Source organism: Tarenaya hassleriana, unplaced genomic scaffold (genome assembly GCF_000463585.1).
Source record: "Tarenaya hassleriana unplaced genomic scaffold, ASM46358v1 Cleome8, whole genome shotgun sequence".
Lineage (NCBI taxonomy): Eukaryota > Viridiplantae > Streptophyta > Magnoliopsida > Brassicales > Cleomaceae > Tarenaya > Tarenaya hassleriana.
Window position 1 is genome coordinate 4,493,710 of NW_010970490.1, and position 15,863 is coordinate 4,509,572.

The 15,863-nt window shown below is 36.9% G+C and overlaps 3 protein-coding genes across 5 annotated transcripts; 1 reads left to right on the plus strand and 2 right to left on the minus strand.

Annotated features, from left to right (window-relative positions):
• Window positions 1–757: 757 nt before the first annotated feature.
• LOC104803023 (vacuole membrane protein KMS1-like) lies at window positions 758–4,815 on the minus strand. Of its 3 annotated transcripts, XM_010526885.2 has the most exons (9): window positions 4,427–4,568; window positions 4,293–4,330; window positions 3,449–3,660; window positions 3,258–3,336; window positions 2,823–3,122; window positions 2,442–2,599; window positions 1,787–1,903; window positions 1,496–1,675; window positions 758–1,305 (listed from the first exon to the last, which is right to left on the minus strand). In XM_010526885.2, the coding sequence occupies exons 1-9, from the start codon at window positions 4,480–4,482 to the stop codon at window positions 1,150–1,152; spliced, it is 1,296 nt and encodes a 431-aa protein (XP_010525187.2). In that variant the 5' UTR covers window positions 4,483–4,568; the 3' UTR covers window positions 758–1,149. The 3 variants fall into 3 exon arrangements, with proteins under 3 accessions (XP_010525187.2, XP_019056799.1, XP_010525186.1); XM_019201254.1 differs by lacking the exon at window positions 4,293–4,330 and having other exon boundaries at window positions 4,342–4,536; XM_010526884.2 differs by lacking the exons at window positions 4,293–4,330; window positions 4,427–4,568 and adding an exon at window positions 4,576–4,815 and having other exon boundaries at window positions 771–1,305.
• Window positions 4,816–6,596: 1,781 nt separating this feature from the next.
• Window positions 6,597–9,096, minus strand: LOC104803024 (primary amine oxidase). Its single transcript, XM_010526886.1, has 4 exons — window positions 7,928–9,096; window positions 7,725–7,838; window positions 7,014–7,558; window positions 6,597–6,901 (listed from the first exon to the last, which is right to left on the minus strand). The coding sequence occupies exons 1-4, from the start codon at window positions 9,059–9,061 to the stop codon at window positions 6,742–6,744; spliced, it is 1,953 nt and encodes a 650-aa protein (XP_010525188.1). The 5' UTR covers window positions 9,062–9,096; the 3' UTR covers window positions 6,597–6,741.
• Window positions 9,097–13,151: 4,055 nt separating this feature from the next.
• On the plus strand, window positions 13,152–14,560 carry LOC104803134 (ubiquitin carboxyl-terminal hydrolase 12-like). The gene is made up of 7 exons (XM_010527011.1): window positions 13,152–13,206; window positions 13,277–13,389; window positions 13,624–13,713; window positions 13,869–13,978; window positions 14,098–14,172; window positions 14,254–14,332; window positions 14,393–14,560. The coding sequence occupies exons 1-7, from the start codon at window positions 13,152–13,154 to the stop codon at window positions 14,558–14,560; spliced, it is 690 nt and encodes a 229-aa protein (XP_010525313.1).
• The last annotated feature ends 1,303 nt before the right edge of the window (window positions 14,561–15,863 follow it).

The following is a 15,863-nucleotide window of genomic DNA, read 5'->3' on the forward strand; positions in this document are numbered from 1 at the left end:
ATGAATTGTTTTATACCTTTGGTCTATTTAATTCTTGGGTTTATAATTAATTTTTAGTCCCAGTAAAATTAAATCCAACACTTTCAAAATGATTTTATCTTTTCTCAACCATTGGACTACCAAATATTGGGTAAGACATATTGGACCACCAAATAGGCAAATATTGGGTAAGACATATAAATTTTATTTTTATATAGTCATTCCTTAATCATTAAAATATTATTTAGTCAACTAGTAGTTAATTATTTGAGATGTCAATGTTATAAAGTTCCAGAACTAGAATTATTATTAAACTATCTACCTCAATCAATCATTACTCTTTTTTTTTAGATTTAAAAATTTGAAGTATAGACTTTTAATATAAAAGAAATATCGGTAAGTTGTTGTTATTATTATTATTATTATTATTATTATTATTATTATTATTATTATTATTATTATTATTGTTTTGTTTTCAATCGAGGGCATCAAAATGTGGGTCCCAGATAAGGACTGGACCCCACGGTATATTCTAGTGATCTAACGGCCCATTATTCAACTATGTGGACCCAAGCATAACTGGACTTTGTATTATAAACATTATATCTCTCTTTCTTTTCTGGGTGCATAGTTATTGGGCCTAAGAATGAAGAGGCCCATTAAATCCAGATATGCAAGGCCCAAGAAAATGCCCACTCTGCATCCATCTGTGAGCAAAACACCACGTGTATAACACAAAGCGACAATACAAAATAATAATAATACTAATAATAATAAATAATAAAAAAAAAGGTAAAATCACAACAACGATAACAAGAGACGAACGTTGTCCTTTTGCATTTGCAAAAGAATAAGAATAACAAGTTCAACAAAAGGAATATCTTCTTCTTTCTTTCTTTATCCAAACTTGTCCAGAATCACAGGATCCAAAAACAAACCTCTCCTCGATTCCCAGATCCTCCCTATTTCCTATGCATTGATCAAACCCTGGATTGATCCATCAATCCAGACAGTTTCTCTCTTGCTTTCCCTATCTGCTAACAATGCTTCGACGGGGCGAGGAAGCCAAAGACGTTTTCGTTATTCCTCTCTCGGGTTTTCCTCGGGTATTCTTTTCATTGGAAAACAGGGAAGAATGTGATTCTCCTGATCTTTCTTTGTGGGATTTTCTTAATCTGAATGAGTCAGGGCGGCCAACTCCTTCTCCTGTTGCTTCTTCAGGTGTCTCTGGGCAGTTGCTGTCACGATCTTGACGAAGAAGTTTAGGAGCATTAGCCATACGATCCCGTTCCACATTGATGCAAACGAGAAATCCCAGTTCTTGACCTGCCAAACAGGAATTCCCATGCAGGAAATGAGGTTATACAAAATCTGCTAAAACCCTGAGATTTCCTACACATGATCAAAGGTATTTCCTACAGAAAAACGTGGATAAGGATCAGAAATCTGTAAAAGTTTTGAACTTTACAACACACGTGAAGTGGGAAAGCACAAGATTTTTTCTTTTTAAACTTACCTTGACATGGGAAGGAACAGGAGGTGGAGTGTCAAGGTACTTAGCTTTCATGCTGTGAAGTTTGGCTGTCAGATCAGGCAGAAGAGAGGCCAAACCAGGCACATGGCTAAGCACCCAAATCAACTCGTTCTCCATCCAGTCGAGAAGCTGATTATTACACACGCAGATGATAAAAATTGTCTGGACAGGAACACGGTAGAAAGAAAGATCCCCGAGTAAGAAAAGACTCGGTCAAGAGTTTTTTATCCAGTAAGGAGAAGAACGCTTGAATGAAACATGAGGTTTACATACCTGTATGTGAGTTTTGATGATTGCCTTACCCATTAGAGTTGCCAGAAAAAATTCCCAGAAAGGAATCCCGAATTGTCCACACATTATTCCAGCGAGGTCAAAGAGAGGATTCGGGACCTGCTTTCATTTGGTGGAAATTGCAAATCTAAGTCTAAATTGTTAACTGCACCACATTGTCTAGAAGAACCTAAGAACACATCAGTTAGAAACTTTCTGATTTTCTCAAGGCCAATACTCTGCTCTTACATCGGCATGAACTGGTAAAGAAACGCTTTTTGCACCAGTTAAAGGTGACTACGCAAGAAAATGAAAGACCTGATACAATTTCCTACTCCATTAGAACTTCAACTTTTCCTTTTCTCTACAGAAAACGAATTTCTCCAACAGATGGGCACCAGAAGGATAACCATTTTGCTTCACAAATTTCAAGAGTATGTACATTGTTGATGAAAGTACTTTCAGTAATCCTAATTCAAAGCGTTAGAAAAGTTCCGGGGAATCAATCCTAAGAGTAGGCCGGGACGCCCAAAAACGAACCTCGAGCATTAAAATTTGTAACGAGTTCCAGAAAATTCTGAAGAGATTTGAGTGATTTTGTGTGTAGTAAACACGATCACAACCACGTAATACGCAAATTGCTGAGATGTATACTGACCGAGGCGAGAACCAGGATGGTAAAGAAACTCAAGTGTTGAGAGTGAGACAAAAGCCATCGCTTTATGCGGTTCAGAAGGTTAGCCATAAATCCACTATCCTCAGCTGAGGAAGAATCTAATTCTTCCATGCCATCCACTCTGCTCCCAGAAAGACTTGCTGAAGAAAATGGAAAGAAAACATCAAACAAATAACTGTATTAGAAATATTCATACATATTTCTTATCACAAGAAAACAAGTTAAAGGGTCAAAAGGAAGTATTCCTCCTATACTATTTCGTGACTGTGTCCATTTTTATCGGCTAAACGTGTGAGATATTGAAATCCCGTTACACTTCAAAACAATGTCGTAAATAAATCTAGAAACAGTAATATTTAGTACCTGCCCTCGAGATAAAATAAGGAGGAAGCTCCCCTAGAGCAGTCCCAACACCCCATAGAATTGCCTCTAATTGGACCTGAGGCAATATGGTGGTAAGGGGCAAACGATGTCCGGGAGCTGATGTAATTAATGGAGGCCCAAATTCAGAACAAGGTTTATCAAGCCATGAAGGACCTCGCTTCAATTGTATTGTATCATATGGTGCGGACTTTAGATCAACTCGGCCACATTGTGTTGCCTTTATGGTGAACAAGGCAATATGGGGACCCAGATAGAGAACGAATGTGTGGAGGCCAGATCCTACGAGACAAGAGAAAAAGATTAATTGCTTTGGGATGCTGAAACTTATAACAATATAGCTATCCTATGAGTAAATTGGTCCCCTTTCTGCAAGTGAATGCTTTGACAAGTTCCATTTTGACAAGGTTTACTAACCAAGTCCAATTGAAGATGCAACCCCAAGAGCTATCCACCATAACCCAAATCGGATGTACTCTGATAGTTCTTCAACGTGCTGTAAAATGAAAAACACGATAAGGTAAAGTCTAGTCGAGTTCTCAGCCATCCTCCCACATTAACATAACCATTTTCACTTTCAGAAATACGATAAAGACTCAAACTTTTACCTTTCCATGAGGTCCATCGACCATCACAAGCAAGACGCCAAATGCCGCTACCAAAGTACTTAAAAGCATGAACAAACCCCCATGGGCCAAAAGATACGATATTGATTGCCGGATGTACTGAACAATAGCGAGAACAAAGAACTTCGATGTATTCAAGGGTTGTGTTGTCAGCGTCAGATTCTCCAGCTCCAATTCGTGCTTCTGACGCAGAGCTGCAAGAAACGGATATTGCATTATTCACCGGAAAAGGACAAAATTTCCCTGCTACAGATTTTGTGAATATGGAATCTGTGGTGAAAATGTCTGCTTCATCAAGCTATCGTTCTATCTGCCCCTATGTTTGGTTCATAATCAAATGAAAAATGCAAATTTAAACTCTAGACATCCAATGAAACAGCTCCTTGTCCATTTTGTATAAAGAGGATCTTATGCATTCTATTAGAAAGCCATCTTTCTTATAGCTTCAGTTTGGGCTCGTCCATGACTAGTAATAAACAGAACCCCTTGTTCCACGTACGTAACAGCAACTGAATCCGACAGGGAAAAGCTTCAAACGAATCAGAAATTTCACAAGTTTAGAAAGATCTGTCTGGTCAAAAACACCACAGTTTCCGAAACACTCAGTACAACCTTCAACTAACCACAATGAAATTTATGAAATTAACTACTTACCCTATATAGATGAAGCAAAACGACCCTCGGTTAAAGCATTATCCATTTGACATTGAACAAAAAAAAGCTCATAAAGTCAATATATTTTCTTATCCATGACCTTAAACCTCGTTGAAGCTGAACACCTAAGCCTTCAATGCTAATCCAACACCGCTAAACTAAAGGGACTTACGACTCCTTCCCCGGGGTAATAAGTTGTAATTCTCTGAACTGTGGCGTACCATCAATATCCAAGCCTCGTTCAGGGCACAAACATACGCATGTTGGAACCAAACAAATCAAAAGTTGCAATACAGATCTCGATACCAGAACAAATCTTCCAATCCCGCATCCCTTCCCACCCATTCGATCTCGGAAACCATGCCCGAATGGAAGGAGATCAAAATCAATGAAAATCCGACAAAGGGTCAAACCGAAAACCTAAAGAGAGAGAGAGAGAGATTACAGAAACTCACCCGAGATCGCCACATCGGTCCGTAGGGAAGAACTCGCAACCGCGGCCGATCCCATCGCTGTCCTTCTAAGCGTCACGAGCTACTCCCGACAAGGAAAAGCACGGATTTTGGACATAGAATTTGATGTTTTGGGGAATCACAGAAAATGGGTTCGGTGGAATTCAAGGGGGAAAAAAAGATTACTTCGAACAAAAAGAATCGATTGCTCTATGCGTTGTTTTACGTGACGTGCGGGTTGGGCCGAGAGAGAGAGATATATGTGGAACAAAGGAATCGAACCAAACGAAGACAAATAGATTCCCACTTCTTAATTCTCTCTCTCAGACAGAGTCTCTGCTTGCTGACATGTCACCCACCAATTTCTAGATTTTCGTTTTGTTCATTTTTTTATTTCTATTTTTTTATTGGTTAAAACTAAGATGCATTATATAATAATATGATCCAGTGTATCCGATGAACGAATGGTATCATTTCAATATACCAAAAAGATCATGAAAATGTATTATTTAATGTTAACTTAGAAATCAAATGATTTGCTTTATATTTATATATTATTTCATGTTACTCTCTAGCAATTGTGAACGACAAAAATTAAATAAAAATTACCACTTTACATAATGATTAGATCATACAATAATTATTATCGATCAGAGGAAAGCAAAAAAAGATGGACATAGTGGTGTGGTGTGTTACACAATGGAAACCCATCATCATCCTTCACTTACCAATAGAGATGGCAAAAATACTCGAATTTCGGGTATCTGTCTCGATGCGAAAATTGAATATCCGAATTTTATCCGCGTTATAATGAGATAGAATTCGGGTTTTAATATATTTAAAATCCGAAATTCGGATTCGGATTCGGATTTGTATTTTCGGATAGGATAATTACCCGCGGATATCCAAATAGTTAAAAAATAAATAATATACTTTTAAATTATTACAAAATTATAAGTATATCTATCAATACTTAATTTTTTTATATTTATTTATGCAAAAAACTATCATTTTATAATTTATTTAGTTTTAGTATAAATATTTATCATTAATTTTATAATTTATTTGTATGAAATATATAAATTTGAGAGTTTTTAATTAAAATTTGTATAAATCCGTCGGGTTTAGGTATCTGCGGACACCCAAAAATTGTCTTACGGGTAATATGGTTCAGATACCCGGAAATTTGGATATGAATTCGAGTTTTGAAATGAATAACTCGTCGGATTCGGGTTCGGATACCCTAAAAATCTTGGATAGGAATGCGTGCCCACCCCTATTTGTCAATAGAAAATTCTAATAGTGCCCTGTTGACATGTATATTTGAACTCAAGCCCACCAATTTCTTTCGTTTTCACGAAGCATCACAAATTTTTCGTTTTGACAATTATATCCTCTACTCACTAATTTGGAGAAATAAGCATAATCGTTTGTTCTGGCTTGCTTTGGTCTTTTACATGTATGGGCACAATGTAATATTATCAAGTAAGGGTGGAATTTCGGTCCGAGAATTTAGTTTCGAACCGAATTGAATAAAGTTCAATTCTAATTTGATATATTTTTTTATTAAATCGAATAAACCGTTTTCGATTCGAATCGAACCCAACAAATATCGAAATCAAAATTCGAATTATTTATCTATATGTATATATCATGGTTTAGTATTTTATTTAGTACTCATAGAACGATATCGTTTCGAACCGAATAGATATTAAACCGAACCAAACCAGTTAATATTCGGTTATATTTTGTACAATTTTTATAAAACTGAAAATATCGTTCCCGAACTGAACTTGAATATCGAACCGAAACCCAGATGTCCATTCAAGAGTCGATAATAAAATCTTGTCCTACGAGTGTGGGTTATAATAACTTATATAATGAAAAAATTTACAGTTATCATAAATTTTTCAAAGAAATACCAATTGTTTTCTTCTTAAATTATATACAAAATATTTTTTCGACTGAAATAAATACGAGAATTTTTATTTTTTTTTGGACGATGAAAACTTGATCCGATGAACTTCAAACCAGAAACAGAACTAATTATGTTATTAAAAAACATGAACCAAACCAATCGTACACAAGATTTACTTGTTCAAATAATTAAAACATAACGATCTCAATGATATAATTCAACTTGCGCACCCCTAAACTGAACCCTCCGTTCTAATCAGAGGGCAAAGGATTGTGATCGAAAAAATTCGATGGCCGAAGAGAGAATCCGGCATGAAGTGCTGGCATTACCGGAAAATCTTCTTGGTAAGGAATGTGATGAACCCCAACGTTGTACCATAGAACTATGTCCTTGTTCTCGATATCTCTGTTCCTGTTACATGATTACAAATATTTTAAAATCATTATTTAAATACAATTTATCAATTTGGTATTAAGAATTAAGGATTGATTCGTTTTAAGAAAATTTTTTAAAAAAAACTTACTTGCTACTCCATACAGCTAAGCCGTCATTTCCACGGCTCCGGTCAGTGTAAAACCCACCGGCCCATCTCTCTGACCGGTTATAGGCGGTCACCCAAACCGGATACTTCGTATAACCGGCTCTAATCTGTGGGAAGTCATCTTCCGACAACAGAGAAGTCACCGGTATCTGTTCCGGTATCAGCCGGTATCCCACCGTGTTCCCTATCTTTGTATGCTTGTTTGGGTTCACTATCAGAATCTCAGCCGGTTCCGAGCCGAGCCGAATCCTACCGTCGGCTTCCGTTTTCGCCGTCTCTTTGACGACCGTCCAGTAACTCTTTCTCGGTGAGACTTTAACGTCCGTTACTCTCGCCGTTTTGAGTTTGGCTTTGACCAGGGAATTGCCGTTACCGTCAACGTCAAGATCCAGGTAGTATGTTAAGTAATGGTCGTGGTTGACGGCGACGGTGTTTTTCGCTACTAGTGTTCCGTGAACGTTTTCCGTTATGTGTGCGTTATTTGTGTACGGTGTGGCTTTCACCTCCAAAACACCCGTCAAGGCCACCTATCCATCCAATTTTTATTTGATATATACATAAAAAAAATGAAAATATTTCGGTGAAGTAATGAACATGGAAGGAACTGATTGCATATAATTCGATATTTATAATATTGTTAATATTTACGTGCATATGTATAAATAATATTAAATATAAAAATGGAGAAGTTACCCCAAATCTCATGGCTCCACTCTTTTGGAATTCCCAATCCATAATATAATCATAGTTTCCGAGAGTGGCGACCATCCTAACAACCAAAGTTATATCTGCATCTCCGCTATTTATCTGTCAAGTTATATTAACAATAAATAAATAAACTATTAAAAATTAAAATTATATATTTAATAATGAATTAAATTCAAATTTTGGCTCACCACTTGTCCAGGAACATTGATTTCAGTATGTCTAAAGGAAGCACCATATCCATTCTTCTCGAAGATACATATCACGTTGCTCATCTTCTGCGCCGACCCATCCGGTCCCGCCACGTGTCCATCAAAAAACGCAGCGTTTTGTGGACAGTCGATCAACGGCTGTAAATTAACGGCGGATCTCCCGAACCCGAACTCTCCGATGTCCATAAACGTGCGGTAGTACCACTCGTACGTCGGGTCCATGTACGGAACAAACGTTTCCGACACGTGTCCTCTGTACAACACTCTCCTGAACTTCCCACTTGTCGGGTCAAGAACCGAAGCCGTCGATATGATTATCCCGGCTCTTGCATTGAATCCGACGTGGAATTTCCAGTTCGCCCATTTGATTATATTCCCTCGGGTTTCGAATCCGGTGTCGGAAACTTTACAAGAGAAACGGTACGGCTTGTTTTTGGTCCGAAAGTCCGTACCTTGCGAGCGAGGAACAGGGTTTGTCACTCTGTCTACGTACGTCACGATTTGCATGGAGTCCACGTCAATAGTTATGGTGATTCCTTCGATTGGTCGGGCAAAAACGTTCACAGACCCCTCTCTGTAAAAGCAAGTGGCTTTAACCTCACGTCTCGTGATCGTTTCTCCGTACCAACCGACGCTAAACGGCACGCAAGAAATCTCCGAAACGTTCAAGCCTCGACCAATAATCGATTTCTTGAACAAAGGGTAAGTGAGTGGAAGCTTGCTTGCTCGGAAAAGCTCGATGAAAGTAAACGGTGGGAAGCCAGGGCCAGTGTAAAGATGGTCCGACACGACTTTTGAGGCGGTGAGGTCGACGACCAGCTCGTGGGTCTGGCCACCGGTTCGAACCACCACGAGAGAGCGACGAGATGGAGGCTTGGTGATATTGCGTGGCTTCTTGTCGTGGAGGTAACGGAGGACATGGCTCTTGTCCGGTTCTTCGAGATCGACGTAATGGAAGGCGAGATCTTGGGGGTTGCCTTTGTGATATTTCTTGACGATGATGCTTGTTTCGTTGATTTCTTCGGGGGTTAAGGGATCAAGTGGGTGGAGATGGAGGCTAAGTACAAATGAACATTGTAGGAGGAGAGTTAGGGGAAGAAATGGCGTTTTCATTGATCGAGACCTTTGATAAATTAAGTGTAGATAAATGTTGGTACGATCTGTTCTTGACAAGAAGATGGCAAATAGTTATATATATATATATATATATATATATTTATATATGTGTGTAATGTTGTAAAAAAATGTTGTAAATACGTCTTTCTAGTACTGCCACGTTTTGATATGGTGTATCAATCAATCGAATCCAAAGCAAAATCGTTTTAGGTTTATAAAAAAAGGGCAATCTAATATTTAAAATAAATTATAGAAATTTCTGCCCAGTTTGCAAATGTTTTACATACGATTTTTAATGTGTAGATAGATTTTTTTATAAAAAATTAAATATAAATGCAATCATTATATCTGTAACATAATTTTTTTTGTTAGATTCAATAATTTTTAATAGATGTATCGTTAATTTCATAAATTGTTTTAGAATATGATGTTTTAGGAAATTCTAAAAGAATAAAAGGAATTGGCAAGACGACCATTCGATTTTCTTTTCGGAAATTGCATGAAATCACACATAGTAGAGACACTATATACATAAAATACATAGTTATCTAATCCGATTTTTAGAAAATTTTGTATGTACTCTAATCTATAATTAAAACTCTCATATTATATATATATATATATATATATAGAGAGAGAGAGAGAGAGAGATTAATTAAGTGACTGAGTTTGCGTGAATTACACAACAAGAATCATTACTTAGTTTGATGAAAACATAATTTTATGTTGATCCAGTTGAAGACATGACTTTGCCTCTTCAAATATTTAGTAATCCAAAGCTCTGCGCTTAAATTTTATGCCAATAACACGCATGCATCAATGAAATTCTTGATGTTTAAAAAATCTTTAGTATTTATTCTTTATATATATATATATATGAAATTAACATATTACCCACAATTATGATGTCAGACAAAAACATGATCCCATTTCATTCTTTATCAAACTTAAAAAAAAATTGAAATATTCAGTTTTTTCCCTGAAAGGGAAACCAGTTCATTAATGTAAAGATGACTTATTCCGTAATCAGTGTCTTTAGAATTCTAACAAAACAATAAACGTTTTGAATGCTTGAAAAAAAGATGGCATTCAACTTTTATTAACTGGTATCTTTGATGGTATTGGTAGTCTTGGTTGCTTTCTGGTTATCCGGCCATAGCTAAACCGGGTATTGTTTGGTTTTGGTTGTACCGTGAGGAAATCGATTGGGCCGCATTAGGCTTTATTTGATCCTGAAATCCGGCCAGGATTGATCTTTACATAAACCACATTTCATCGAGAAATCCACGTGGAGATATACAGCTGGACTGGGTCCCGGTGAGGATGAGTGTCGACCACCGAGATCTGGCGGGGGGGAAAGGCACGTGCAAGGACATTTGATTTGATCAAGCTATTGGGATGGATCGTCCGGTTTTGATAGGATAAATACAGGAGAGGGTAATTTTGTCGGTGGAAAGAGGGATTGGGCAGAGCGTAAAAGGGGATGGCTTTGTGGGAACGATGGGCTGAGGGGCGGAATGGGATAAGATGAAGTGGAGTATGATGATGAAGAGGAGATTCAGTTGATGGCATCGGCGGTGGAGTTGATCTCGATACGGAACATATTTGGGGTTTTAACCCTAATAACCCACTTGGGTCGCAGCAATTTCAGGGTACACCACCGAAAAAAAAATAAAAATTTGCCACCTTATTACGACTAATATATAACTAATATACCACTAAAATAAGAGTAGTTTATTAGTCGTAATAAGTTGTATATTAGTTATATATTAGTCGTAATAAGGTCGTAAATTTTTTTTTTTTTTTTCGGTGGGGTACACTGAAATTGCTGCGACCCAAGTGGGTTATTTGAGTAATATTCCCAACATATTTCGGGTATGCCTAGGGTGTCAATTTGGCTCCGAGGCCCGAAGTCTGGTCCGGTCCAACCCGAAAATTAACAGACTTCGAATATAAGTTTTTCGGCCCGAAAAAATCGGATTTCTGGATCGGACTCGATCTCGGATCGATCCGAAAACTCGATATTTAAAAAATAAAAAAAAATTATAAAAAGGATCTATGTGGACCGACCCGAGTCCGAAACCTTCGGGCCGAATATGGGTTTAGGTCGGACCAGCCCGATTGACACCCCTAATGTGCCCAATTTGGCATTGAGAAAGAACAAAAAAAATTTCAAGTAGAGGTTCACTTCTCGAGAAGAGGAAATCATACATATTTGGAAATGGTTTAGAAATTCAAGATACGAATCCGACTTGCCAGCCATCCCATCCCATCGACAAACACTTTGTAAGCTGAAAATCTTGTGAAACAACATGATATGTCAAGAATGCATATGACCTTAACCATGAAGATTACTAAAACTCATATGTCTGTCCAGACATCAAATAGTTTATACTTTTAAAACAGAAAACAAAAGGTAACTCCAATTTTTTTTTGATAATCGGGGATAGTTTTCCGGATTTTCGATCCGACTACATCCACCTCATATTTGGGAGCAACCTTTATGAAATACGTGCATAATTACTGCATTTATCTCCTTCTCCATGGTTCGGAATCGAAGACCCGCCCTCCAAATAACCTCCAAATAACTTTACCACAAGGAATTTGACCACACTTTGGGTAACGGTAACTCCAACTTGAACATATAGATTGTGATTTTGTTTTTGGATCTTTTCTTTTTATTCCTAGTTTTATAGGGAGGTCGTGACAAGATCAAAAGTTCGATAACTTCTTTCATAGTTTTGCTTCAAAGAATGATCAAGTCTCTAAAATATAAAGGATAGAACAAAGTTCTTTACAGTCGGATTCGAATCTCCACTTGTAGAAGGATAATCATATGAGTTTCTCCGCTCCTCTTTTCTCCACTTGTTTGAAGGATAATCATATGGGTTTCTCCACTCCTCTTAAAGATCTAGTTCGGTCGAAAGTATTACAAAATTTTTGGATTATAAAAAAATGATATATAGACCTATCCTGATTCTATTAAAATGTTGATTTGGTTTGGTCTAATTTGGTTTAATTTAGTGAACTCATTCGGAATTTTCCCTCATTACATCTCGTGAGCCATTTGATCATATAACATGGGCAAAACCCAAAATTTATGAGACGATACATGAAACGGAAATAGGCGAGAAAGGGTCGTTGAGATAACAATTTTAGCGGCCTTCTATACATTTATATATTCCTGAGGGCCTCCTACTCTGTGTCTGCGCCTATTGCCTAGTGCTGTTGCCACCCTCAAAAGCTCTATAGATAGCTTACATTGATAAGAAACAGAATAGCAAGGATGCTGGGCATCTGGGTGTGGGGAATCTAGGAGTTGGGCCTCGTGATAAGAAACAGAATAACAACTATCTGGGGATCAAGAATCAGAAGGGAGTTACTTGTTATATGAATTCTGTCATCCAAGCTCTCTATCGCATTCCTTCTTTTAGAAAGATGCGGATATATCCAGAAGGTCTTTTCCTCCCTAAATCCTTAGCTTGTTTTTTTTATGCTAATGTCTCTTGTCCAACTATATGAAATTCCCATGACGAAAGATGAGAATCCATCAGAAAGCACCTTGCTTGCATTGCAGAGATTATTTTACAATCTACAGTTTGGCAAAACCCGCGTCTGCACTATGGAGCTAACGAAATCTTTGGATCAAAATGGCAATCTTTTGTGATGCAAAACGCCAACGAGTTTGGCGGATTCTTGTTTTCACAACTCGCAGACAACATGAAGGTTCACTACTTGAAACTAGGCTCTGCGTGGTTTCAGCTGATGTATAACGTAAATTAGTTTCTTACCCTTTTAATGTAACAGCAGACTAGATCACGCAATGTCCTGCAAGAACTGTCCGAAATGCGCTACCGGGAAGTCATATAATGTCTTTCTGTGGACTATTATGGAGATAAGAAAACTTTGGTGTACTAAACCAAAATGGAAATCGTATATGTTTGTTCCTACAAAACAACGATACTTGATTATGTTTCCATTGACAGATTCTAGGTTAGGATTTCTTTTGGTTGTATATAACTCTGTACAAACTCTCGATCAAGGCAAGTCGTCATTCGCATTCTCTTTACTCTGTTTATCATTTATCATGGACTACAAATCAACAACACTGGACAAATCTTGCGGTGCTCTGTTTCTGACTTGTAATAAGTGTTAAACATCTTACTACGTCGTTATCTGTGACTCTAATATATTTACATCTGATTATGACAGGGTTCACTCTTTCTGTTAAAGATAGTTCTGGGGTTTATGCTACCTTTGATGATATGGTTAGGCCTCAGCCACTTGATGAGAAGTATCATGCAGGGACCATGCATGGAAAACATGTACATTAGAAATTCACTTCCACCTCGTACGTCTGTCAATGGTTTATGTTGGCCTTGGTGACAGCATTTTTGGTGAAAGTCAAGTGCGCCTAATAACCAATGTGGTAGCACTAATAGCTCAACGTGTTCCACTTAAATGAGTTCGAACATGCTTAAGATCAGCTTCCCACCTCTGGATTATAGATATAATTAGAACGAGTTATTCATCATTTTTTTAACTATTGACTTTTACAGGACGCTCAAAAATTTATGAAGTTCACTCATTTACCTCCTGTTCTCGGACTTCAGTTACAACAGTTTAATTCTCAAGGAGATGCATGTAAGGTAAGAGAAACATGGTGATTGTCTTGTGAGTTAAAATAAATGCGTGTCTAAGATATATGTATATATACACACCTAAATCTGCACAGAAGTTTGAGGTGCAATTTGATGCCTCAAATGACTTCAATACTGATGGTGGTGCTTCTTTCATAATGTAGATTAATGATAACTATGAGTTCCCTTTAGAACTTGACCTTGATCGATGTGATGGCAAGTATCTTGCACCTGAGACAGACAAGAATGTTCAGAATCGTTACATACTTCAAAGGTGATTTGATTCAGTTACTACGCTTCTTGGATAGCCTAGTGAGAGTATCTTTGAATTTCTTATACCTACCATCTTGGTTTCTTGTTTGTATTGCTACTAACGAAGATAGTTTGTCGCAGCGTTTTGGCTCACGTCGGTGATGTGAATGCTGGACACTATTATGCATTTATCAGACCTACACTCTCTGACGAATGGTACAAATGGTTCCTAATATTTCTTTCTTCATCGTCTTTGTCCGTGGAAATATCTCAGAGATGTATAAAAATGACTCTTAGGTACAAGTTTGATGATGAAACTATGACTAGAGCAGATGGGCGGAAGGCTACAGAGGGGCTATTCGGTGTCAATAAAGAGGTATTCTCCACTTCTTGTAATCTTACACTCATATGTGTTCTAATTGCGTGATGTCCGCAGGGAATTACGGTAGCAAGCGCTTATATGCTCGTGTATGTTCGTGAGGCTGATAAGGACAAAATAATGTGTAGTGTGGGTAAGCAGGATATCCCACAGCATCTACACGACAGATTCTTGGAAGAGCATACTAAGGCTGAACATAAACCAGAGGCGAGGACTAGAATCTAGGACCTCTCGGCTTTTCTTTCCTAACCACACAACTAATAATTTTTTTTAGTACAGGCCCGTCCTATACCACCATTTCCTCGGCGCGAATCTCGACAGAGGGACTATTCATCTTCGGGGGCAGTAACGACGAAGAAAAGCAGAAGCTGTCCACGTCTCCGCCTCGTAGGTAATTAAATTTTTTTATATTTTTATATAAAAATCTATCAACTACCAATTTTAATATAAAAAAATTCATCATCTATCTAAATTAATCAAAAATATATTTTGTTTTAAATTTATTATAAAATATTTAAAATTTGAATAAAATATATATATAAATTAAACAATTCTAAAAATCACAATAAAAATATAATATTTATTTAAATTTATCATTTTATAATATTTAAATTTTATATAAAGATTATACCAATCTTTATATAATATCATTTAAATATATAATATCATTTAAATGTCACTTCATCTTAAACAAATTTTTAAAAAAAGTATTATCAAGTTTTACCTCTTTTAATTTATTTCATAGACAAATCTCAAAATTTATATAAAATTTGCTTCTTCTTTACAGATACACTTATGGTGTACACTTATGGTGTGCATGACCGATATTTGGTCATATTAAATACCATAATCCAATTGGTTATACTGATACATACGGTGAAGTGTGATGACATGGCGAGCATACCATTCTGGGCTTACCTCGTTTTTGCATTCGGAGCTTCGACTATGCTAGCGACCATAGCCACGGTAAACATCGAGAATCCATGAGATCACATCACCCTTATCCATATTTCGCGCTGTTTTGCTTCATTTCTAATTTTGTCTATATTGTTATCTCTATTAGTATAGATTCATCTGTTCAAATTTCGTTCACCTAGACCGAAAACCGAGATTTTGGTATATAATCACAGTCTCCAATTTTGAGTGATTCAGTTTAGATTTGGTCCAAATTTTGAAACCAAACCGGGTGGTTATATATATAACTAAGCCAACACTACAATGATCCATAACCACATTTCGAGGTGATCTCATTGGATTCCGTTTTTAGTTCAATGGATTGCCACGACGAAAAAGGTGGCTAAGCATTACGGATCTTTAGCGTCCACTTTCCACATTTTCATTTATATATACGCATTGTGTATATATATATAGAGATTATATATACGTGTATATATGAGTGTGTTACATTCTAGGCTGTGAATGGTGTTTTAACTGAAGGATTTTGTTTTTTTCTTCTGTACATCATTCATTTTATATTCTCATTTGACATTCAATTGAAAAATGATATATATATATATATATATATATA